Raw genomic sequence first — 25,870 nt, forward strand, 5'->3', positions numbered from 1 at the left:
AATTCAGAAATTCTTTTTTTTTCAAATTAACTTCCACTTTAACATGTTTCTAAGTTGACTTCAGAACTGACTTTCTCATTTTTAGGTTGATAGTCCCCGACTGGATTTTTGGTGGAGTTAGATGGAGCTTTTAGAATAAGTTGATGTGAAAAATGGTGCAGCCTTTGTAATAGCTAAGGAAAATGCAAGGAATAACTGGCAAAATATTTTCTGCTTAAGAGAGTTTTTTGCAGCTATGCCACAGAGTGAAAATCAAACATGATGGTGATTGATTACATGTTGATGAACAAGAATTTGCAGCAATTAGTTCCAGTTTGCTATACATTCTTGCCTGAGTCATAAATCCTTTAGGATTTGCTGAACAACCTGAACAACTGAGTGAAAATTTAGATGGCTTTTCTTTACATTTTTTTTTCTCTTGACAGCAGTTTAATGACGAGTTCTTGTTCATCTGATGACATCGATCAGGAAGAGATCCAGCTCGCTTTGCAGGCTGCCAAAATTGCCACCCGAGAAAAGATCAGATCCAGATTTCATGGCAGCAATGATCTTATTCATCGCCTTTTTGTCTGTATCTCAGGTATAACGGTAGCCTCATGTTCTGAATGTAAAAACTCTTAATCCCTTGGGACTTTTTTGATGCACAGAAAGTTATGATAGATGAGCCTAGAGGTGAAATTGCAGAAAGACTGGTTTGGGGGCCTAAGTTGCAGGCTGGTATAGAAACACCTGTAACTGATGGGAACCTACAGACTCAAGGCTACGGACATCTTGGACCTGTGGTGATGAAGAATTTGGTAACACCAACAGATTTGACTTCAAAGTGCTTTTTTTATCTTTGGTGGTGCCCTGTGGCTTTAAGGGAAGAAGTTCAGTGCAGCATTTGTATTTTAATTTAAAAGAAATCTCTGTGTTTCCTGCCGAAGGACCAGGAAGATGTGTACGAAATTATAGGTAGCATAAAGACCAGAATGTAACTTGGCCATTATGGAAAATTAGTTTAATTAAATGTTCAATTTTTAATCCAAATCTAAGCAAGTGATCCCCTCAAAAATAAATATGAGGCTGTTACAGGTAGTAAGAAACAAATATACTTTTTTTTTTTAGGGTGTAATTGTCTACTAATGATTTACCCATTTTCTCAAACTCCCAGGTGTTGCTGACCAGCTGCAGACAAACTATGCTAGTGATCTGAGAAGTATCTTAAAGACCTTGTTTGAAGTTATGGCAACCAAGCCTGAAACAGAAGACAAAGAAAAGCAAAAGAAAGGTGAAGAGATTTAAACATTCATTTTCTATAATGAATTTCTGCTGGTAGCCTCATGGGGATCCCTGAAGTATTTGACAAGAGTTTCCTAATGTTCTGTTGACTTTTTGGCAGGGCTTTCCATACAGTGATTTGACCTAAGTGTAAATAAAAGCGTGGAAACAGACAATAAGCAGGATGAAGACGCTGGAAGTATAGGTACTCAGGAGTGCATAGAAGAACAGTGTGTGTAGCCCATATGGTAATAACATAACCTATGCAGGGTTTGGACTTCATAGATTTTTTTTTTTTTTTACCCTGATGGACATATTTTAATTTACCAATACATATATATTTGTGAAGTTTTTACTGCTGTGTTAAAAGAGCAGATTGTAAGATGAGAATGCCCAGGTAAATGCTGAAATCTGATCTGTTCTGTAGAAATTGCAGCATGCTGAATTTGTCTTTAAAACAGAAAAATACCCACTTCTGAATTCTAGATAATTCAGATAGTAGAACCAAAACTAGATTATGAGCCAGCACAAGAAATTTTTTTGTCTGTCACCATTTTGATTATTTCTTGTTTGAAGAGGCAAGTCTGCTAACTTACCTAAAAATAACCACACCATCCCAGAAAGATTGCTATTACTTTTGTCCTTTATGATTGGAACTATCAGCATCTGAATGCTATCAGAACTTTCTATTTTTTCCTCTCTTTCCACATGATTGAAAATTTTTATTTTCCCTTTCTCCTAGTTTAATTTAAAAGCATTGAGGGTTTTATGTAGAATGCTAAGTTAAAAGTTGGTTAAATTAGCAGAAAAAATTCAATCCAACACAACTTGCAGTGAGGTAATGCACGACATGCGTTATCGTCCTCTTTCACTTCTGCTTCAAATTTCCAGAACTTTTTTGTCATGACAGGATGTCTTGATGCGGAAAGAGACTTTTTTGTCTATTGGCAAGAAAAAATTGGGTTAGGCGGAATAGCTAAAGGAAGAATCTGAGATCTCCTGAACATTAAAATAAGTCATAAAGAAACTGGAGCTGTAAAGGTTTATCACTAGGAAACATATAAGTCAACACTGCTTGATTGGAGTAATTGCTAATGGATGAACTGCTACATTATCTTTTTGGTTTTTTTTAAAAAAAAGAGAATGTTGACAACAGTAAGCATAAGCAAAATGAGCAAGTAAAAGTCGGGGACATTTGGAATGAAGTTTCTCTTTGAAATGTGTTTTGATGTGTATGATTCATCTAGGGAATCTCTGGTGGTTCTTATAATCTACTTCTTTGTAGAGGATCCAAGTTAAGAACTGGAAAATAAAATACAGGATGCAGCTAAACTGCTAGAAGTAAGAGGATTGTATGTTCTTTAATAACAGCATCTTTCATTTCTGTTGTCATTCAGAAGAAGAGAGGAGATATTTTAAAATCGCTCTTTGTGTCAGGGTAATGAAAAAGCAAAAAGTATAAGAAGGTTCATATATATACTACTGTAATCTAATCCCAGAAGTTCTACCACTGTATTTTAAGTGCAAATTGGAAAAATATGGATTTCAGTACTTTTTGGTTTGTTTTACAGCTAATCAGGGTTTAAGGAATGCAGCATTGGAAGACTGTGCTTTATGTCAAGAAAGCATATCATCCTCAGAACTTGCAGCAAAAGCCAGAGATGGGGACTTTGAAGGTACTTTCTTTTTTCTGAGAATAAAATGAGACAACACTGATGTACAAAAAAAATGATCATTAAATGAAAACTCTACTAAAGCATAGATCGGGAAAGTAACTGTAGAATATTGTTGTGGTATGGTTTAGAGACAGTCAGATTCACTGAGCATTTTTCTTTCAGATTTTTTTTAACAGCGTCATGAAACTCTGATCTACAAATAGTCATATTCAGTATGAATTCCTTTGTATCAGTGGAGAGAGGCTCTGTGTGGTCAAGGCTTTAGTAGAGCTTGTGGCATTATGTGTGAAATGCAAAGCCTTAAATAGGGTCTTCTCAGCCAAATCTAAAGAGATCTTTTATATCATTTACTATATGTTGAGATGCTTTTTTTTTCCCACAGTAGAAACACCTTTCATATTTTCGTCACTTTTGTCTTCAATATTATAGAAATATTTTGGTTATTATTTTCATATTCTTCATTCTGTTACTTTGAAGAAAATGTTTTAGCTAAGTCTGCTGAGGTTACTTGAATCTCGCTGAATACATGATAAGAGTGAAGAAAAGTGCATATATAAGTCTCAGTTTGGTAGGGATTCAAGTATTCAGAGACCTCAAAAGGGGGTTTTTTCTGGTTTTTTTGGGTTTTTTTTATCTGAGCTGCTGCAGGAGCGCATAGGACTCAGTTATGGACTATAGCCATAGTATGGTAAACATTGTATAAAAAAAGGATTAAAAGATATTGGAGCACTTGCAGTCAAAGAATAAGAAAATAAAAAGTAGATGTATGAGATAGAGTGAACAATAAAGCAATCGGCTTTGATCTTCAGGGCTAAGTGGTTGTTTCAGCATACCAGGAGCCCAGTTATCAGAGTGGTCGTGTCTCTGTGGTCAAGTGAGAAATAAAAGACAACTGTCAACTGTAAAATTGTATCTGAGCTTCTCGTGTGTGCAGTAATATCCTGTCCTTTAAAGCTTTGATCTATTATTGTCTTATTTGTCTGCATACATTATTGTTCTTCCAATGAGGGGTTTTGAATGCAGGTGAGTGAGAACTGAGTGGTAAGAGTGTACATGTCTGCTTGTGTGCAGAGGGGGATGATGAGCAGAAAATAAATGTTGGTTCTTGTCATTTATAATAAAGATCACTAAACACAGAGGGGGAAGAAAAAGCTCTTAAAGATTAGGTTTTAGAGTTATGCTACATATTTACAAGTTATTTTGTGTTTATATAAAACCCATGGTTTGCTTGCTCTCCCTTCTTCAGAAGCTGCAGGCCAAAGGATCTCAAATCTAATCTATTTATTTAGAACAGCAGGGCTAATTCATTTATAATGCATGGTAAGAATATTATCTCTTCTGGGGGAAGATGATTTGGTGGTACATAAAGAACTATTCAGTAGTCATTTTAATTGATTTTTTTTTTGTACCATAATTCAGAATGTCACAGAATATGCAGTAAAGAGCAAATCTTTAAGCAAAATCCTTATCGTGTATAGCCTGTATCTGAAAAAAATGCAAGAGATTTTTCATTCTCCACTATTCCAGTTCATATGCTTTTGTTTTGAATCGATGCCTGATGCTGTCAGTGAATTTGACTTACAGAACTTGAAAGCAAGTTATTCTGAGCTGTGGGATGCTGAATATCCTTCTCACCGTGTCCATTTTATCATAGCAAAGTCACTTCACTTCCCTGGCATGTTATTGTTCTTCAGCTTTTGATGGTTTCTTCTATAGGCATGATTTTATGTTTAGAGAAGTGCAATCTGTGGCTTGAGATGTTATTTATTGACATAAAAGGACAACAGTCTGGGTGCTTAGGTGATGTTATAGCTGCGTAGGAGGACAGTTAAGGGGAAATCTTTGGAGTTCCAAGGGCCCCTGGAGCACTCAGGCAATGCGATTCAGTTACGTCCCTGCCCTAAGTAGATGGTAAAGCCCAACCTGTAATTATTAACAGCATATGCAGACAACTACAACAAAACCAGCTTCCTGGTTGCACCTTTATTCTGAAATAGCAGGTGTTTCACATATGTGATGGAAAGCGGAGCCTTATAGGATTGCAGAATCACAGAATGGCAGGGTTTGGAAGGGACCCCTGGAGATCTAGTTCAACCCCCCTGCTAAAGCAGGTTCATCTACAGCAGGTTGCACAGGAACGTGCCCACGTGGGTTTTGAATATCTCCAGAAAAAGTGACTCCACAACCTCCCTGGGCAGCCTGTTCCAGAATCTCTTTTGAATAAGCAGACTTGGATGCCAGTGTGAGTTTGGCTGCCTTGGCACAATGTTTTGCTATGGCAACAAATCCTCTAGAGCCAGTTAGCCGGTGCTCCTGCAGGTACGCTTGGGCTTGGGCATGTCTGAATCCATCTCCTTGCAGACTTTCTCTGGGAGTCTTACTTGGCTTGTGTGTAAGTGGTTATGTTGTGAATACCTGCTTGTCCGAATCAGTACAGCTCCTCTGGCCGTGTAAACTAACTAGTGTACTCTGCTCTTACTCAACCTTCAAATTTGCTGATGGACAGGAATTCTCTATATCTCAAAGAGGCAGAGGCTACTGGAGCATATGGAGATGAGCTCCACCTTCCAAACAAGAACAAACCTCAGAGCTCTGCAAAAAGCCACATCTGAAATGGGTCCATTTGTTGAGTTTGTGGGAACTTTACAAATGCCTGTTCTGTCCCCTCATCTCCAATACATTCCAGGCCCCCGTCCCTTCAGGTCACAAGTTTTCATTGCTAGCAATGTTGTACAGACTATTTTTTTCTACTGAGATATGCAGTTACAGCTAGTGGGGTACCTGGTTTTGCTGTTCCTAAGACATCCAGCATGAGGCGTAAACTTACAGCAGTGTTCTAACCTCAGCAGCGCTGTGCCTTTTCCCCTTTATATAACACCTTTCTACCTAGCTCAATTTTGCTGGCTGCTGTTGAAGCAGCAGCCCCTGACTTTGGGTGGTGTTTGGACACAGATGGAAGATGTCTAGTGGCAAAGGCAACCTTTGTTGCATGAACGTTGTGCCTAATTTCTTGCAGCAAGCCTGATGGGTTTGTCCTCCAGGACAAATCTGGGCTGCTGGCCACCCGCAGGAGTGTGTTGCAGGTATCACTGTAAATGGATTTAATGCAAAGTCTGAGAGTGTTGCACCAATCTGTTAACAGCATTGCACCAAAATTAATTGTATCTTTTTTGTACATAATTTCTGCACTTCAGGTCACTCTTAATGATTTCAGCTGAAAGTGAGAACTATTCAAAGCAAATGAGCACATCAGTAGTTCCTCCCTTCTGCCGTCATGGCAGAATAGGAGCATGGATCAAATTGAGATAGCAAGCTATCTGCCAGGAAAGCTTTTTGCAGTTATCAAATAAAACTTTCATACTTAAAGTACCTAATGTTTAAGATTGCATCCAATCAGTAGTAATAAAAAAAAACCAGAAGACAAACCCAGCAACCTGAACAAATAAACAAATAGTTTTAAGGTTCTGCTGAAGATTCCAGCTTCCACTCAGATTATGAAGATGAATCACTTGTTTTTGTCAGATTTCTCATTCTTACTGTATATAAAACCCACCAGCTGGTCTGGGTCATAAAACAAATATGAATGTTTGTTACAAGCCAGCTGACATTGGCAAGGGTATAGGAGTTAAATCCTGTGACCTTCAGAAGGCTGAAATACAATAAACCACAGCTTAATTGACATTCCAAAAGGAAAGCGTTTTTGGAAGGAAGTACAGATGAGCCTATGGTGTGTATGTTCACCTTTGTCTTAATGCTTTAGGATTTTATTTCAAGGAAGCATGTGTATTTATACTTCACTGAATATAAAAAACGCTATATTTTTATAGGGAGAGAATGTAAGCCAGGTATACTTATATTTTCCTAGAATATAAGATTAATTTATACAATATGCCATAAATGAGTCTTAAATACAGTGAAACTTAAATACAGTGCCCTGGTTTTGTGCTGGAAAAGATGGCCAGTGGGAACAAAGTTCTGTGTATAAATGCAAAGCAAATTTAAGTGGCAGCTGCTCAGAAAAAAAAACAGGTTGGGTTCTCTGTTACCAGTGGTGCATGCTCTGAATCACAGTAACTGCAGAAGGCATCTGTGTCCTGGAACCTTCTGTGGTACTGCTGTTGTCCCTGTGTCCTGGTGAGCTACAAGCCAGTCCATGGAGAAGGTTATTTGGGAGTTCCTGGGCTCCAGCTTGGGACAAAATACTGTTGGACAGTAATCTGACTACGAAGTTTGCATGGGACAGAGCAGGCAGCATGGGTCACGCAGGATATTAAAGCCAACCTCCACTTTTGAAAAAGTAAGTTAGTTACTCTTAGTTAACCTGGCATAAATGCATTCCTGCTGGGACAGAGCTGAGTCATTCTTCATATGTATTATTGATGTAAAAAACATCAAGGAAGTAGTTGTTTTTCTTTCTGCCGTTTGTGTCTGGGATCACATTCCCAGCCCCAGCACAAAACTTGCTTTGCATTAATGAACAGTTTCCCGTATATATACATATATGCGTTATATATATTACACACAGAGTAACTTCTGAGTTTTTTATATCTTGATACGGATTCTTATGTATCCATTTATTTATGAATCTGTAAATGTGATCAAGCATAAATGGTTGCTCACCATACGCGGGACCATTGTGTTTATCCTTGTCAGCTTGATGACTTTAATAGTGAACTTTGGCACATCTGAGCTTTGACCACACATGTCTTGTGTGGTAATTTATTACTCAGGAAGATTAATCTGTTGTGATTAAGGGAAGGTGAATATTTTTAATTGTCAAAATCATGAAGTTACAAGCTGGCTAAGTGAGTTATACTTCTTGTCTAGAAATAAGCATGAGATCTGTAGAAATCATAAGTTTTTCTCAAGGAGAAACAGAAAGCCTTGTGAAGCTGTTGGCGCTCTGGGAAAATATTTGCTGTGGCATATCAGCTGTCTGTAACCATACCTTCATTTTCACTCTTTATCCCTGCAGCATTTGTACAGAACTGCCTCGTTTGCTGCCACCTAGTTATAACTCCAGCCATAATGGATTTGCTGTGGCTGCCAGTGCAAATACCTGTGTGTGCCAAGTGGTGTTAGCATCTGTTTGCTGCACAAGAGCGTGCTATTTCTCCTTGATCCCTTTCCCTCTCGTAATATTCCAGTCCACCCGCTTTTGTTTAGTCACAAGTCCTCACTGCTCTTCAACCAGCAGTAGCAGCATAATTCTATAATTTATGGTCCCAAGGCTCGAGATCTTGTTCTTGTTGGAAAAAGAAGTCACAAGGTCAAGAAAACCCACCCATGCTGCTGCATGTGCAGAATGTAATCACTGTAAGTCTAGAATTAGCTGTCAGCCCTAGCTGAGTGCTTCGGATTTTCTTTTTTCCTCCACCCGCCTGTGGCTACTCTATTATTTATAGTGATGACCAGCCAGGCTTTGTAAATGAAAGAAGTTAAATTGTTGCACAGTTCAGTGACCAAAGGTATTCTGTCCACATAACTTTTTAGTGTTTCCTTATTCAGCAGCTCTGCTTACACTGAGCAAGAGACAAACCTGACATCAAGTTTTCCAAATTGAGGCTGTGTTTTATAATCAACTGACCATATTTAGTAATACGTGCAAAATTACAGGATTTTGTACAACTTTTAGGTTGTATCATAATAATTTGATCTGACTTACATTTTAAGAACTTGCTCACAGCCTTTTACCTTTTCAAAGACTATTCCCAGTATGGGACTTGTTGAGACTTCATTGCAGGAGTAGAAAGAAACCCCGAAGTACTGTAAAGAACAGACTTCTTCAGCTTCACAGTGACATAAGTGGGATTTTATTAGGTTTGAATTTTTATGTCCTAAAAATACACATTGCGTGTTCTTCTGGCATGTAGCATGTAGATCTACATTGTCAGCTTGCTTCAAGTCTATAATTGTTGGTAGCTCTTGCAGAGAAAGACTAGTAATGGTTATATGGAAGACCCAAGTCTCTAGTATGTCTGATTTTAAGTAAAGATCTGAACCATATCCCAGTGGAAATCAGTATTTTCTATCAGAGTTGTTCCATTTTACATAAATAATTATTTTGTCCACAGAATGGGTTGCTTACCACGTACCTGTTCAGGATGGACACAGGATGTCATCATTCAAGGTTGTGTTCAATGAAACAGAGCAAAGCTTGAGCCCAAGTCTGCAAAGCTCTATGCTTTTGTGAAAGCTTTCTAGATTTGCACAAAAATTAAATCTAAAGGCAGCTGTTAGACAAGAGCTGTACTTGAATCTAATAAATCTGTGCCTCTGTTTTCTCCTCACCTCCAAGATTTTCATCAAGTAATGTAGTTGAAGCAGAAATGTTATTTTTATGGAAAAATTTCAACACAACTGTAATCAACGCTGAATCTACTGAGCACAGGTAAAGATACATTGGTACAATTGCATCCTAGGTATCTTGCATAAAATTCAGAGATTGCACAGAATGACATGCAGAAAATTATGCATGAGAAGGGACAAAAAAGGTTCATTTTATTCTGGGAACTGGAATGAGAGGTAAAGTCATGTCACCTTAGTTCTCTACTTTCCATATTCAAAACTGTGAGAATTTACCATTCCTGCTTTCATCAGAAAAGCTACAGCAAGCCCATCTGACCTTTTTTGCAGCTATGATGATAATGCACTTTGACAGCCGCAGCAGCGAGAGTTCCACAGGCTGCTGTAGGAGCAGCCCTTTTAAGGTTAGTTTGGTGAAAGTATAATCAGGGGTATGCATGATGTGCTCTGAAATCTAATGCACATCGATGCAAGGGGAACTTTCAGTTTGAGTTCTGTATTAGAAATATTTTATAAAAACAAAAGATGCAGAAAGAGTCTTTACTCTGTATTGCTTGGCCATAATCATAGAATCGTAGAGTAGTTTGAATTGGAAGGGACCTTAAAGATCATCCAGTTCCAACCCCCCTGCCATGGGCTGGGACACCTCCCACCAGCCCAGGCTGCTCAAGGCTCTATCCAACCTGGACTTGAACATCTCCAGGGACGGGGCAGCCACAGCTTCCCTGGGCAACCTGTGCCAGGGCCTCATGACTCTCATGCTGAAGAAGTCTTTCCTAATGTCTAGTCTAAATCTGCCCCTCTCCAGTTTATACCCATTGCCCCTGGTCCTATCACTACAGGCCTTTGTGAATGGTCCCTCCCCAGCTTGTACCACCATAACGCTTGCACCACCATAAGCTTAGGGTTTAGTAGCTGCTGTGCAACAGGGGGTCATGGTGTGCATGATTTCTGGTTTGTTTTCTACCAGAGTATAGGGCTGCTAAACTGGCTTTCTGCAAGCTTTAACAGCTTTTGGGATTACTTCACTCTGCCACCCCGTGAACCGTGGCTCTTGTGTCTCAGCACCCCAAATGAACTTTCTGGTCCAATGTTGTCTGATTCAACACTGCTGATGGATCTGGGTCCAGGCTCTCTTCTTCCTGTGATCTGGAATGCAGATGTTCTCCTTGGTTTTGTAAGGTTTGATGGGACTGAAGTAGATCTATGGCACATATTTAAGCAAAATGAATTCACATTTCATTTTTTGTAGTGTTTACAGCATTTATAACTTTTGTCATGATTGTGGTTTTCTTAAAGCTCCAGAATCTTGGTTTATGTGAGATTTTTAACTTTTATAGAACAGAAAACTTTTTCAGCTAATGAAGTTGCAGAGACATGTGAAGGTGTACTGTAAAAGCTACAGCATGAAATAAAGAAAAAACCTATAACATTTCATAATTTATAGGAGATTGTAATGTGAGATTTTTTAATAGTTAAGAGTTGGGAGTACTGTTTCTTCTTTCTTTTTCAGACTTCACCCTATTTTTACCTTCTGCTTTTTCCTAGACTTTCCTTCACTTAAATTCTAGTTTATCTTCCTTTCTCTACCCTTTTTTTCTGTATGTGCTTTTAACGTTTGCTTCTAAAATTTATTTCTGTAGTCTGTCTCGTTAATCCCTTCCCTCCCTCCCTCCTCCTCTTTGATGTCTGTGCTATGGTCTATATCCATTTCCCAACAGACTGCTCTTAATTCTCGTTGCATGATAAAGCAGTGGGCCAATTAGTCCAGGAACAAGGTTTTCCCTGCATTCCTTGTACAAATCCCTGAAGCACAGGCAGATAGTGCTTTACAGCCTGGATATTGCCATTTGCTGCCGCATGCAGAGCTAACAGAGTGGCGTAGCCTGGAGAACTTTTAACATAAAAAGCCTAAGGGTGCGGTGCTACTGCCCTGCTTCCAGCATGTCTTCAGGCTAATGCTAGGGGTTTAATCTGTGTAACTCATTACACTTCTCATACTGAAGCTTTATCCCCTCATGAGACTGCTCTTCAGGGAATATTTCAAAAACCTGTTCTATAAAAAGCCGGATGACTCAATCATTAATATATGTAAGTCAGAAAGGCTGCTCCCAAGATTGAGCGGGATGAGACTCGTGAAGAGAACCTAGGGATGTGGATCCCATTGCCACTGGAGCTTGCGTGAGCTTGGAGAGACCAAGTCGTTCAGACCTTTCACCCTTCCTGACGGTGGGAGTGCTTCGGCTCTGATTTAGGGTTGTATTTAATTTTGAAGTGTATACTCTCAAAATGAAGCCTCTGCGTTTTTATCTGGTGTAAGGACTTTTTCAGTCACTTTTGGAGGCAAAGGCATAGGGCAAATGGGCCAAAGTTTCTTATTTGCAGTGTTAATTCAGGAGTGCCTCACTGCATGATTCTGAGCAAGACATTTGTCTCTCTGATTTCTCTCCACACACTCGCTAACTGTAGCCGGGTGATGAGGACTAAAGCAATTAATGTTTGTACAGCATTTGGAATGTTAAAAGACGTTACATAACTGTTCCTATTTGGGGTGTGCTGCAGTGCAGCAGATCTTGCTGCGAGCAGTTGGGATGTTAGGAGGGTTCTGAAACCCAGAAATGACGGGGCAGGAGACCGGCCATGTAGACCTGCCAAAGGGCTTTTCTGTGGTTGAGTCACTGTCTGCAGGAAAATGTGCCCTTTAACTCACTGTACTGATGTGTTAATTTAGGGAATCACTGAACGTGACATCAATGTGGTGGTAAAGAGATTCCCTCTTATGAGGGAGAACATTCTGTAGAGTGTGTTATACTGTTTCTATACATTGAGTACCAGTAGTATGTGGTTTATTTTTCTGTGCAATTATAAAACCAAACCCTGCAGAGTAATTCATCTGGCAGTCAAGTAATTCTGTAACCATGAGCTATGGACTATATAGCTATGATGAGTTTATGAGGTCATTATTTTTCAAAATAAATGTGCTGTTTCTTGTGGCTTTTTTTTGAAATTTCTGTTTAGCACTGCAGACAATTAAATCCATACAAAGTCAATTGAAAAAAAATTAATTTCCACATTGCACTTCAAGGGCAACAACAGAAAAAAACCTAAACAAAATGAAACACGAATGTTCGTAGATACCTGATGAGCTGCTTTGTGTTGGTGAGCTCCAGAGTCTTTGTGAAAGGGGTTGCATTGGCTTGTAGCATGTCTGTACTAATCATAATTTAAGGGAAGGAGTGATTCTAATACCAGCTGCTACGGAAGCTGCAGTTCATGTCAGCGTGCTGCAGTTTGTACAAAAAGGTCCTGCATTTTTTATGGCCTTTCTTTGAATATTAAAATTAGTAACTAGCTGAACATGGTAGCCCACATTATAATGCAGTTGATAAAGCATCAGTAGCAAAGTAGGCATCTTGCCAAACCTACTTCCATCAGCTCAGGGGGGAACCTGGCAGCCCAGAGCTTGATTAACTTCCTAAATTTTTCTCTCTTTAAATTAGTGAGAATCAATGGGATGGTTAAATCCCTAAAAACATAGTCAAGGTTGTGTAGTTTAATGGTAAGTGTTAAACGGGAATATCATTATTGGCTCACACGTTCTGTTCAGAATATATGTGATAACCCAAGGGGCTTCCTGGATGGAGAACATGGAGATGCTTCGCATGGTTTCAGAACAGAGACTCCTGTGAAAATGAGATGAAGTTTTCCAAATCGACATCACATTAGGAGTAAACTTCACTGGACTAAGCTACATGTGCTATCTGGGGAGGTTGCAGAGAAGGAAAAGAGCTGGAAAGGAAAATTCCTTGGTTTCATTGCTATTAATCCTTCAGCTTAAGCTGGCAGTCCTGCATCTCGCTGCTGCTGAAGGAAAGCCTGCCTTCCAAGTAGGAATTTGTAGCCCTGTGTCCTAACAGAACATTTTTCTGGTGAACTGTTCCCAGGGATGAGGTAAAGACTGCGAAGAGCAACCTCTTTTTTTTTCACTACGTGGGTTGTTTCTCTGCACACAGACTTTGGTTTTGGTTGCGGCCCCTGTAGTTGTGACCTTTATCAGACCAGTTTTTTCATTAAGTGAAAGATTGTTTCCATAAACCAGTTTAACTTCCAAAATTCTTTAGAGGAGCCCATAAAAGCTGAGTCAAGATTTGGAGTTCCCTTTGTTTTTATTAATCTGCTTTTTGAACTTTTTTTGCATGGAATGCTATATCCCTTTTTGCTTTTAATTTGACAAATGTTGCAACGTGACAAACACATGAAAACTGGTTACGGTTATGTTTGAACAATACAGTGGATTTTTCATCTAATTATCTTCTTTCTGCCTGTAGCTGTAGCCCTCCTGACCTCAGTATTAACTGCACGTTATATTTTGTTGTTTGATAATATGCTCTTTGAAGCAGGGATCTTGCATGTCAGGTTTATAAATCAGCAACTGCATGGGTTGCATACTGTAAATAATATTCAGAGAGCTGCTGCATACAGGGGACTTGGGCAAATACATCTAGCAGTTCATGTTCACTGTGTTTTTGGATTCCTTCTGGATATAACTTGTTTTGCCCTTCGTTAGACTTTTAGCAACATAATTAAACACTCGGCCACATCATTTCGACAGTCATAATTTTAGATGCTCTGAAGTCACGTCAGCATGTCGCTAGCAGAAGCAGCTCAACAGCAGTGAGCCTAATAACTTATGCTTTGCCAAAACCAAATCATTTCCCTGCTTGGCTTTTATGAGAATTAGAGAACTCACAGGAGAAATAAACAACTGAAATGTGCTGTTAGGGATAACGGTCGAATTCTTTCTTTTCTCAGTCTCGTACACTTGATTTTGTGGTTTTGCTGTAGTTACTGGTGACTTCCAGTAAAAGTCCTAGTAGTTTAACAGACAGCAGTCAGGCTTGGAGTTTATTATCTGTAGAGCTGCTTGTCTAATTGCAGAAAAGCAGTCAGCCTTTCTGTAGGAAGGGCTGAAGAGGCTGGGAATGATCTCAGCTCTAAGCTTGTTTTGATGGCTGGTTGCGTTGATGAGAACACTCGTGTTCCAGCTCTACTTTAATAGTCTCTGGCCTTCATACTTTATTTTGCTTATCTCCTCTTCCCTGCCACTTTCCGTTGAATAGGATATATTTTATTTCAAGCCCAAAGCTGCTGTGTGCTGTTTCAGTGCCTGCTGAGCTCTGCCCAGAGGTGGGCACCTGGCAGAGAAGGGAGGAGTCGAGCCCCTCTTGGGCATCCCTGGCTGCCTGTGCCCAAAGCACCTTGAGAAACTCAGATGAAAGCAGCTGCTGTTATATTTTATTCTCCTTAATCCCTCGAGGATCTGGTAATTGCGTGTTTGTTTTTATACCCTTTTGATTTATGTTTGCTTTTGTTGCTGTGTTTCTGACAGATCCTCCTGACTGGGTTCCAGATGAAGTCTGCAGCTACTGCACTGCGTGCAAGGCTCCTTTCACTGTCATTCGCAGGAAGCATCACTGTCGGAGCTGTGGCAAGGTAAGACATAGTCAAATGTGAGAAACCATCCACTAAAGAGAACGGCAAATTTCTGCGTGCCACAAACTCAGCTGCACAGCAAAATGCCTGCGCTTGGCCAGGGTTTTCAAGTCACAAGTGGTTTCTTATGTCTTGGCTGTCAACTGTTGAGCTTAAGTTTAGAATGTGGATGGGAGGGTTTTGACTTTTATACAGCAATAAGCATTTGCTTGCTAAAAAGCAGAACTCCCCGTTGAGATCCTGGAACAAACACCCCATATCCAGAGTCGCTCTGGACTACTCTCAGCTTCAATGAGTCGCAGCAGCCTGCACAGTGAGGGGTGATGCACAGCTCCACCGCAAAGGTGTGTCCCTTTGCTTTGCTTTCTGAACCTTTGCAGGAGGACTGTGGTGCACAGAGCTGCTGCTTTGCAAGTTTGTGGGGGAGGAAGAGGGAGAGAGGGAGAATAAAGCAGTCATGTTCCTCAGGAAGCCAGAAATCTGCAGTCCCGTTTCACTTGCTGGATAATTTACAAGTTTAAAAGGATGCTGGTTTTGTTAACATTGTAGTAGACTTGCAAGGATAGGAACTTAGGAGAATATTTGTGAGTATCTCTGAGTGTTTCTTCAAAGCCTGAGGAGAGAGATGCTTCTTTTCATCTCTGGTGGAGCTGCCTTGCCCTGTGACCTGCAGAACTAGGCAGGCTTGCCTGTTGTTGCTTGGGCAGAGGCTACACACAGTGAGATTAACTAGTCATCGATCTATGAATTGCCTGCAGGGGGCTTTCATTTGCTGCACTGTGGAGGATGGGGGTTCTAATGCACATGTAGAGTCTTCTCTCCCCTCTCTTGAAATCAATTTTGTCCCATCCCGTTCTTCAAAGGAATTAAAGTGAAATATCTCTCTTGTTTTTCAGATCTTCTGTTCCCGCTGCTCCTCTCACTCTGCTCCCTTACCTCGTTATGGTCAGATGAAGCCTGTCCGTGTTTGCACTCACTGTTACATGTTCCATGTCACTCCTTTCTATAGTGACAAAGCTGGTATCTGACGTATTAAACTACTGCTGTGTCTCCTGGAGTCTCACATGGACTGATATATTTGACCGAAGCCAAGAATTAACTTGAAAGGACCCTTGTGAGGGCATGTAGGCTTTGACATCCATTATTATAAATTTTGTACAGTTTTTATTGCATTTTACTAAGCTGCTAAAGGGAAGTATGAAGCGTCTGTAGCTCTAAGGCTGCAGTACAGTCTTCCATAAATTTATAATAGTAATGTTACGATGCCATATGCAGAACAAATGCACTGTGTGGAAGGAAATAGGGCTCAGAGAATTGAACGAGCATTGCTGCTTATCTTACATGCTAGGAACAGAATTAGGCTGCTAACTAGTCCATCCCAGCAAATCAGTCCCAAAGCTCAGACACTTCTGTGCTCACTAGAATGCCAGCATGGCTGTGGATGTCAGCGCTCTCCCTCCTGCTGTGGTTTAACTTTCCCATTAGTAGACTTGTGCTACCTATGCTAGGATTAATTAAAGCAAAACTATTTTGAATCCATATTTGATATTTACAAAGGCAAAATTTTCAGTCAGTCACATAGGAAGCACTGAGGATCCTGAAGTAATATATTTCTGTTGCCTTTCATTTACCAAGCAAAGCAATAACTCCCAAGTTGTCTTTTAAGAATGAGGTTTTACAACTTCCAGTTCCATATTTTGGAGGTTTGGAAGTATTTATAATCTGCAACGTTTATGCTGAATCCTGTTAATAAAACTATAGCACAGAGCTTGGATTTCTATATCAGCATTTAAAACTTAACAAACTTCAGAGGAAATGCTTAACAAATGAATTAATTAAAATTAAAATACATATTTTTAAAAGAGTTTAGCGGCAAAATTCAGTAGGTATGACAAATTGTTTCTTTCATATTGAGTTTTTTAAATGGTTTTTAAAAGGCAAATACGTAATGATATATTCAAAAGGTCCTACAGAATGGTCAACCAGAGAAGAAGGGTACTTGTTGTTCACATTTGGCAGAGTAACTGTGTAAAATATTGCATACTCTTACTTCACTCATGCTAACAACTCTGAAGATGTTTGTATTTATTTGAAACACCAGGAATTAATTTTTATCTCCACTTGGAGAGGAAAGAAATAAGACTCACCTGGATTCGTGCTGTGATCTTGTGCGAACTATTTGCAGTAAGAGCTCCCTGAGCACTGAGGTTTCAAAGGCGTTTGGACATGCTTTGAGCTCGCCACATGAAAAGCAAGACGGTGTGCGCTGTGGTTATAGAGGAAACGAGATCAAGAGCGCTTTGCTGTATCCCCTTTCATGACTTGCAGTGTTACACACTGTGTTTCAAAGTGATAAATACAAAAAAGGACGAGGAAGTTGTTTGCGGTATCGCGCTCAAGAAAGGTGGTTGTTCAAAATAGTAAAGCAAATTGGGCCAGTGTTGATTTTTTTTTTTTTTATTTTTACAACGACATTCCCTTTGTTAATGTGGTTTAATATTCTGTGTTAATGAGCCATATAAGGGTACAGCAGTTGGGCACTACCATCATTTTGAATCAGAGAAACAGCTTCACTTAGTTGATGTGTAATGCACAAGCCTTATAATGCTGTTTGTAGACAGTGTCAGCTATGATGTGTTATCCTTACCTAATTTATATTTTTATTATTTTCCTGAAATCCTTCCCATGGAATTCTTGAGTTGGAGTGTCTGCATTCACCAGAGTTTGGAAAGGCTCGGGGTTGGGCAGTTGGTGGGAGGTGGGTAACATGGTGTAAGCAATGATACTTATTCAGGCTTAAATCTCAGGCTTCACATTGCAATGATTATTGCAGTTTTATTTTTAGAGGAAAAAAACAACAAATTTAATGCTTCTTTTATAGGATAAAAAAATACAACAAACTTCAGTTGTGAAATAAATATGCACAAAAAGTTGCTTCTGTGAAAAAAATCTTATTTAATGGACTGAATATTTATTCAAGCTTGTTTTTATTTTGTAAATGCTGTAATTCAGAATCATTTCCATAAATATGATATTTAAAGATCTCAGACACTATAGTTTCTTATGTAAATACAGACTCCTATTTCTCTTACCGAAAAGCACAATGACTATATCAATACTAATATACATTTGCCTCGAGGAAGACTTTCATCTTGTAATGTCTTCAGATAATTAAAGTGTCAGGACTTTCTACTTCCATGTGCTGGATTGCTCTTTCATTTCTGGGTCTGTTTACATGGAGTGACAGCTGCCATCCTGTTGAACAAACTGGCCTTAAGTCTTGCTCGTGCTGCAAGTACTGTGAAAGAAATTAGTTTAAATTAGAAAATGGAAGTTGTCCATATGGAGAAGGGGCAGTAAATCAGAGCTGTCACTTCACACTGCCATGTGCTATCGCTTGCCACTGGCTGAGAATCTCCCTTCCCAAAATACCTTGTGGCAGTGGCCACTTCACACATTAGGCAGATTTGATCTGCCAGTGTCAAATCTGAATAATGTTTCTGTGGGGGATATGAATCTGCAATGAAGATAGTGCTCCTTAGATCTACAAGCACAGATACTCTTGGAAAGGATAAATGCCTAGTGCTGATTTGTTCTTCTTGTATGAGATAGAACTGTTATAGGTTTTATGAGAATTAATATTATTTTCCAGGATCCATTTCTCTGAAGAATAGAATATGTTACAGCTCTGGGACATTAGGATCTTAGCTTCAGTGGTGCAACAAGAGGAAAATTTTATGGGAAGCCTGCACACAAGTTTAAGATTGCAGTTAAATTAATGTACATAATATTTATGGGTAAGTAATACCGCCTTAAGGTTAGTATAAATAAATCAACGCTAGAAATTTATCCTAAAGGGACTTTTAAAATTTACGTTGCTTCAGGGTCTTGAGGGGAAAAAAGGGATCTCAGTTCTTCAAACCACAACGATGGGTTTTGCAGTTTCCCTGCTGGGGATGCTATACCAGAAGCAGTGCGAGATAGTAAGGGAAGAGCAACGTTGCCAAAGGTTAGTAATTCGCCTGCTGTTGGGCTCTTCTGTGTGACAGGTTCCCTCTGAGTCAAAGCTGTTTTCAAGATAACTGTAACTCTGTTTTTCTGAAGTGATCCATTCTAGATCTGTAAATCATACAGTGCTTCCCGCTCGCTCCAGGTTTGTAAAGGGAGGTGGAATATCAGGGCTCCCTCTGTGATGGAAAGGGCTTCAGTAAAAAAAAATCTCTGCTTCCAGAGTATATCCTTGTCCAGAAAATTCAGAGATACTTAAGAGCTGTCACACAACAGCTCAGTGAGGAGGAAGCTGGATGGAAGCAATGTGTGAGGAGAATTAGCTTTGTGTGTGCTATCGAACCTGGGAGGAAGGGGGAGGAAAGTGGGGTGCATCCATGTGTGGTGGTGCTTGTAGACAGCGGGGAGGAGGGGACAGACAAGACGGGCTGTGGAAGTAGGAGACGTCACTGTCGGAAAGCTTCCAATACAGCCCATCACAGTCCTGCCTGGGAACTGGAGGAAACCACCAGCGCTCTCAGTGTCTCGTCCCCAGCTGAACTCGCTGTCAGTTTATGCAAAGTCAAAGCTGCTGGGTCTGCATCCTCTGGTTTCCATGGCAACCCCCGATAGCATCTCTCTGCTGAGTGCCAAGACTGCAGCACTCTGTTCCCGCACAAGCAGGCACGGAGGCTTCTGCGTTCTGCTTCGTCAGAGGCACTGTGATTGCTCAAACGTCTTTAATTGTAACGAACGCTTACGCTGCATAGTCAGATGTTGCTAGTCTGGAAGAAATCTTGGGGCGTACTTTTGAGGATCCTTAAGCAATTTTCCCTTCCCTTTACCCTCTGCATCACCCACCTTTTGGTATCTGCTGTGTGGAAACTTATGTAGCTTCCTTGGGTATCCTAAGGACAGTGAAATCTTCAAGGCATTATTGCACGATTCAAGGAGCTTTCCATCCCTATTGCTTTCCGGTCTTGCCCTTCAAGTTCCCAGGCACAGGCTCACTTCAAACCCTCATTTGCTGTCCTTGTACATGCGAGAGCATCCTGCCACGCAGGTCCTGCCAGGTTGCCTGAGGTACCACAGGTTTTGCACTGAGGTTGTTCAGAGTCCTGCAGTATTCCTTTACTTTGTGGGGGAGAAAGCATGGTTCCTAAATCCAGGGTTTAATTGCTGATGGTAAGTAATTGATATTATGAAGACTCTGGGCCTTTTTTTTTCATTTGCCTCTCTTTTCTTTGGTCTTAAATCAAAAAAATGACAGAATTTTAAGCCAGAAGGATGAAGAGGAGAAGACTTGTTATAGCAAATCTAGAAGTGTGAAGATGAAGTTTTAATGAAATGATTGCTCTCTTTGAAAACACTCTGTAACTGCATGTGCTAGGAATGCTGGGGCTCATGCATAAAACAAACCGGGCAATTAGTGCTTCATGAACTCATTTCATTTCTTGTTTTTACTAAACATGAAGGCTCTGAAGTGCAAAGCATGATTTTCCCTTATGTTTCACTCAAAGGTAGGAAGTTAACTTTTCTGCTTAGTTTTTCTCTGCAAACAGCCACCAGCTTGTTAGGGCTCTGACCAAGCTTGTCTACAAAAGAGAAAAATCATCTGCATCCAGAGTGATGCAGGCAACAGTGGGGCCTCCAAGCCTCTTCCCTGCTGCTTTGCACGTTTATATTTTAGATTCAGAGTTTTTCACAGGGCAATAAAGCATTTTTAACCACTATGGCTTTTTCATTTACTAAGTTCATAATAAATAGAAACAATAGCAGGAGTGAGGGTGTTTAAGGTGACTGCTTTCTAGGTAATATTTCAACAGAGCCCAGCTTTCATTTTTTTCAGTAGAATTAGGCTGCGCTACTGATGGGCTTGTCAGTACAGGAGAGGATGCTGAGAAGAAATAGTTCTGAATAGCATTTGTGCTGGTAACTTCTCTGTGATAATGTCCCATAAAAGGTGCTGAAAATGTCCATTTTTCTAGAAAGATGTGTCTAAAAATGACTTTGAAATGCCTCAGCCTTTTTGGACAACTTGGAGAAAGTCGCCTTCATGCTTCGGTGGCTCCGCTTGGGGCTGTCCCAGACCAAGACCCAATCCTGAGTAGCTGTGTGTCAGCAATGGTAAGAACGGGGAGACTTTCCTGGCTTTATTGGTGAAGGACTCGTACCGTGCCATCTTCCCTTGTGTTTGGGGAACCTGAGGTCGAATTTTGGGCCATTTGATGATAATGATTTTTTCTGGGCAAGACCATTTGTGATTGTCACATTAACAGATTTTTTTAACAAAAAGTCCTGCTTGTTTGGGGCTGGTTTGTTTTCCTTTTAAATTAATTTCACTTTCTTTGGCTTATCAGCAGAAAGCTGGAAGTTAATAACTGAAGATATAAACAGAAATAGAATCACTTTTGCAAGTTCATAGATGTATTTAGAGGGGAACTACCCTGTGATCCCCTGACTCTCTGACACTGGGAGTTGGTGCAGAAAAAAGTAAGCCCTAAGTAGTTCAAAAGTCCTGGATATCAGTCTCCAGTCTGTTTTCTGTCTCAGAGGACTTCTTGTGGATGGGTGATCTCTGGGGGAAATGGTCTGTTTAGTAGGACACAAAAAAATTGAAGTCTTGAGCCAGTGATTGTAACTCATCTTTGTCTAGAAATAAATCTTCCCTAATTTAAAACATAGTGAAGGAAATTGTTATACTCCTCATGTAAAGAAGTTCATTCAAATAAGAAAATTTAATTAATTTGGTCTAAGAGTGTTAGAACAGAATGTAAAGCTACCACAAATTCATTCAGTGATCAATTATATAGCCTCTAATAGCCCTGTTCTGGGGGAGTTTGTTTCAGGAAAGGACTTTGGCTTTGCTTGAGAACCAAGTAGGAAACTTGTGCCCAGCTGTAGTCCTGAAAGGAAGTTTTCTCCATCACATATGCTCCTCACATTCTGCTTTCTGTCTTTTCTCCTTCTTTTTTCTCTTTAAAGGAATAATATTGGAGTTAGACTCTAAACTGAGTCACATGGAAAATACTTCCACGTTTCTTTTCCATTTGAAAACATGGCTAGTTTGAAACATGGCTAGTTTTCTGTGGCTTTTGTCTGTCTTAAAAGCTTATGTTGTGAAAAGCTGAAGTTTTGGATGCAAAGTTGCATCCAGATGCTACCTCCATGCAACTTTCGCCTTACACGAGAACTAGAGCAAAGTAGTTGCTGCAGGGAAGAAACAGAAAATCAGGCTGGTGTGAAGTGGGAAGGCTTAAGGGCTTCTTGTGAAGAGACTCTACCTGGTGCTTACTGAAAATACCTGCGTACAGAGCCAGCCTCCGTCACCATAAGGCACAAGCCTGCAGGTGATGCAGCCTGGAGTCAGGGACCTGAGACATGGCCAGACTGAAAGGAGAAGCCAAGGAGCAGCTTTTTTCCCCCATGTTTTTGCTAAATCAAGTCCCAGAAGGAATACGAGGTGTTGTCTTACCTACTGCATTGAGGGGATGTTTGAACAGCTTGGAGAAAAATCTGCTCAAGCCCTTTGGGTGTGCTACTCCTAAATTCCCACCCAGTGCTGACAGAAATGCTGGTCCTTGGCAGGTGGAGAGGGAGAAGCTGTTGTTTTTTTGCTTTTTGATTATATTTTAAATACTTTTTGCTTGCTTTCTGCATTAAGAACTGAAAGAAAAAGTTAAGTTCACATTTCAAAAAAATCTCAAATTCCTATTCACGCAAGAAATAATTCTTATAATGTAATATAATTGCATAGTGCAAATAAATACCAGTCATTAAATAGCATTTAATGCTGGTATTTTAATCTGGTTTTAAACAGGAAAAAAAAAACCATTAACCCCAAATCAAGCAATGAGAAAAGCATTTGCTCTGAGTACAAACACCTCAGAACCCACTGAAAATACCAGCGCGGTGTGGTAAAACCCTCTCTGCCTGGCGTGCTGCTCCTGGATGCTTTCCAGTGCCCTCCCAAGGTTCAGATGTTGTCACGGCATTTGCTGCCAGAGGAAATGGGTTCTTGCCAAATGGTATCTTCATCGACGCTCTGCGTGCTGCTGGGGTTCAGTCCTGATGGCTCTGTCAGCCTCTGCAGGGTTGCTGTTTGTGATATTTATAAAACAGCTTAAGCACCTGGCAGAAAAGGACGTAGGGGAGGTGTTCAACCAGTGAACTGCTTGAAGCAACGTTTCTGGTGTGTTCTGCTATGAGGGAAAAGGCATACAAAAAACTAAGGGACTGGAAATCTCTAGAGTTGCAATCTATTGAGTGTATTAAAGAGAGTAATTGCACACACAACTACCCTGTAAATGCCTACACTGGGTGCATAATCTGAGAAGCAGAGCTCCTCTGCCTAGCTGGCAGGCATCCGGTGGGAACCCACAGCCAGAAGTTGAGCCAGCTTGAATAAATCCACATGATTTTTGCAGATTTAGACAAGAGAGTAGGAAGAACTTCTTCATCACGAGAGTGGTGAGGCACTGGCACAGGTTGCCCAGGGAAGCTGTGGCTGCCCCGTCCCTGGAGGTGTTCAAGGTCAGGCTGGATGGGCCTTGGGCAGCCTGATCCAGTGGGAGGTGTCCCTGCCCATGGCAGGGGGTTTGGAAGTGGATGATCCTCAAGGTCCCTTCCAACCCAAACTATTCTATGACTTTATGAGAAAGAAAAGGTTCATTCTCCTGTGGAACATAAGCTGTTGAAAGAGTGAACTAACAGTTGTGGTGAACTGTCTACTTATGATCACTAGAACTTCTAACATGCCACCGGGGTCTTCGTGCAGGCCCAGCAGTGTGGCCACCTGCACTGGGACTGAGGCAGAAATGAATGCTCAGTGCTGCTGCCCTGCGCTGGGAGATGCTGGTCAGGGTGCTTTCAAGTTTATATATTGGTTCCAGAATTACCAAGAAGAGGGATTCCTCTGTGAGCTGATGCAGCAGCACAGGCAAACCACTCAGCAGTCCCCATCTCCTTCTTTCACCCTGGAGTTAATCCTGCACTGGAGCTGGCGTCACACCAGCACTGGACCATTGTAAGGATGTGGGGAAGAAAGGTAACAGATCAAACATAAGGAAGCACGGAAAATAGAAAATGCACTGCTATCTGGGATCCCAGTGTCTAAAGGAGGGGAAGGAAAATCCCTGACCACAAAAATCTCTTTATGTGCAATTCGTAATCAGCTAAAGGAACCGCTTCCCAGTTTGCCAGCAGCAGCTCCCCTGTCCTTGAGAGCTGGTTAAGATTTCCCACAGTGCTTGTCCGAACTGGCATTGGGCTGAAAGCATCAGTTCTGCTGACTACCAAGCTGGGCTGTGGGTACCCACGCATGGGGTCTGAGCACGGCTGGGTGTGTAAAATGGCTTTCCCAAACCCAGCCTCCAGCTAAAGAAGAAACGATCCTTCTGCTTTGTTTACTTCCACAACGGCTAGAGGTGACTCCAGTGCTCATCTGAGCCAGTTCTTGCAGCTGAGCAGTGGAGGCAGCAAGCTAGAATTTGGGGAGCTAGGAAATTTGGGGAGCTAAAATTTCCCAGGCCTGCTAGACACACCAAGCGCAGGCACAGGTGTTCAAGGTGGATCTCTGAATGATAAATTCTGCTTCATCTCAGCAGGTATTGACCAACATCATGGGCTGTCTCAGCTCGTGAGGGTGCGGAAGGCTGCCTTGCCGGTGTGGTGCCAGCATACCTGAAACAGCAGAGGTCACCTAGTACCTGCTCCCAGGCACTGGCACTGTGCTGGGCTGGAGGACAATGTTTGTGTCCTGCAGTATTCTCTTCCCTGGCTGAACAGGGCAGAGACTGATTTCTTTGTATTGCTTAGATGGTAACGAAGCAGCTAATTGCACTTTGTAATGGCTAGTTCTGCCTGCATGCTCAGAGAAGACTCTTAGAGGCTGTGTAAGCACATCTGAGCCACCTCCTACTTCCCAGGCCTCTCAGCTTTCCCAGCTCCCTTGTTGGCTTGTTTTGTCCTTTCCAAACACATTTTATCTCCTTGTCTCACCAGCCCTCCATGCTAAATGTTGTTTGCACCCATTCACAGCACAAGAGCTGCCTGTGCCAGCGTGGGCTCCTCCTGGGGATGCCTGGGCACAGGGGCTGCCAGCATAGCACCGTGCTCAGCTGGCCCATGGTTGTGCTTCCAAATCCATGTATTATTGCTGTGGTGTGTGATTCCCACCACGTTTCCTTGCTCTCCTCGGGTGTTTCAGGTCTACAGAGGCTTTGCTCTGCCCTAATGGATTTTCATGAGGTCTTCCAAGACTGCCACATGCTAAAATGTTTCTGCTTCTTCCCACCTCCACCAACAGCCTGCTGCCCCCTTGTTCTGCTGCAGCATCATCTGCCGCTCTTGCATTGCATCCAACATCTACCAGCCTAGTTTTCTTTTGTGGTTACTCTGCTGGGGCTTTTGAGTAATTTTGTCCTGGCCTGGCATCCCAAAGTCATCTTCCAACAAAACAAACATTTCATATTTAAAATGCAGCAAAGCTGTTCTTTCCAAGTCATCTTGCCAAATCGTAATTTCTCCTCCTTTAGCGGCCCAGTAACTTGGGGCGGGTAGAAGACAGTGTTTTCACAAATGAGCCTGCCCTACCTGCTGTCGCAGCAGTAGGGGTTGGCTCTGCACTCAGTTATACTTCTAGGTCAAGTGCTTGAGCTGTGTGGAAGCTGATTGCATTGAGAGGGTGAGTACTGCGCCCTTCCACACTCTGTTTAACATTCATGCAGGAGTGTTAAAACCTCCGTACTCCAACATTTGGAGGTGTTTAAGGCACAGGTGGACGAGGTGCTAAGGGGCATGGTTTAGTGTTTGATAGGAATGGTTGGACTCGATGATCCGGTGGGTCTCTTCCAACCTGGTTATTCTATGATTCTATGATTCTATAAACACAATATTCGGGTCACATGTAAGCGGTTCAATTCCTGGAAGCTTTTGCACCTCGCACACTAATAAGGATTGCTCAGCTGAGAAGTTTGGTAAGATACTCAGTTCTCTGTGAATCCAGCAGTGTGAAGCTTCCGAGCCCTTTGGGGTGAGAGCATCTTTCCCAGCTGGGATAAAACCTGCTATTCTGATTCTCCTTTCTAACCCCTCTGGGACAGTCAGCACTTGTCCTCTGTGCCCAGCTCCTCTGCCTGGGCTGGCTG

General features: G+C 41.3%; 1 protein-coding gene across 1 annotated transcript in view; it reads left to right on the forward strand.

The window, feature by feature from the left end:
• The window catches only part of ZFYVE28 (zinc finger FYVE-type containing 28), a 157,692-nt gene extending 141,905 nt beyond the window's left edge, over positions 1–15,787 (forward strand). The window contains exons 10-14 of the mRNA XM_069856465.1: positions 426–580; positions 1,154–1,270; positions 2,832–2,936; positions 14,632–14,735; positions 15,632–15,787. Coding sequence (XP_069712566.1) covers positions 426–580; positions 1,154–1,270; positions 2,832–2,936; positions 14,632–14,735; positions 15,632–15,763 — 613 coding nt within the window. The 3' untranslated portion in view covers positions 15,764–15,787. The remainder of the gene's footprint in view (positions 1–425; positions 581–1,153; positions 1,271–2,831; positions 2,937–14,631; positions 14,736–15,631) is intronic.
• The last annotated feature ends 10,083 nt before the right edge of the window (positions 15,788–25,870 follow it).

The sequence above is a fragment of the Phaenicophaeus curvirostris genome, chromosome 4 (assembly GCF_032191515.1).
Source record: "Phaenicophaeus curvirostris isolate KB17595 chromosome 4, BPBGC_Pcur_1.0, whole genome shotgun sequence".
NCBI classification, from domain to species: domain Eukaryota; kingdom Metazoa; phylum Chordata; class Aves; order Cuculiformes; family Cuculidae; genus Phaenicophaeus; species Phaenicophaeus curvirostris.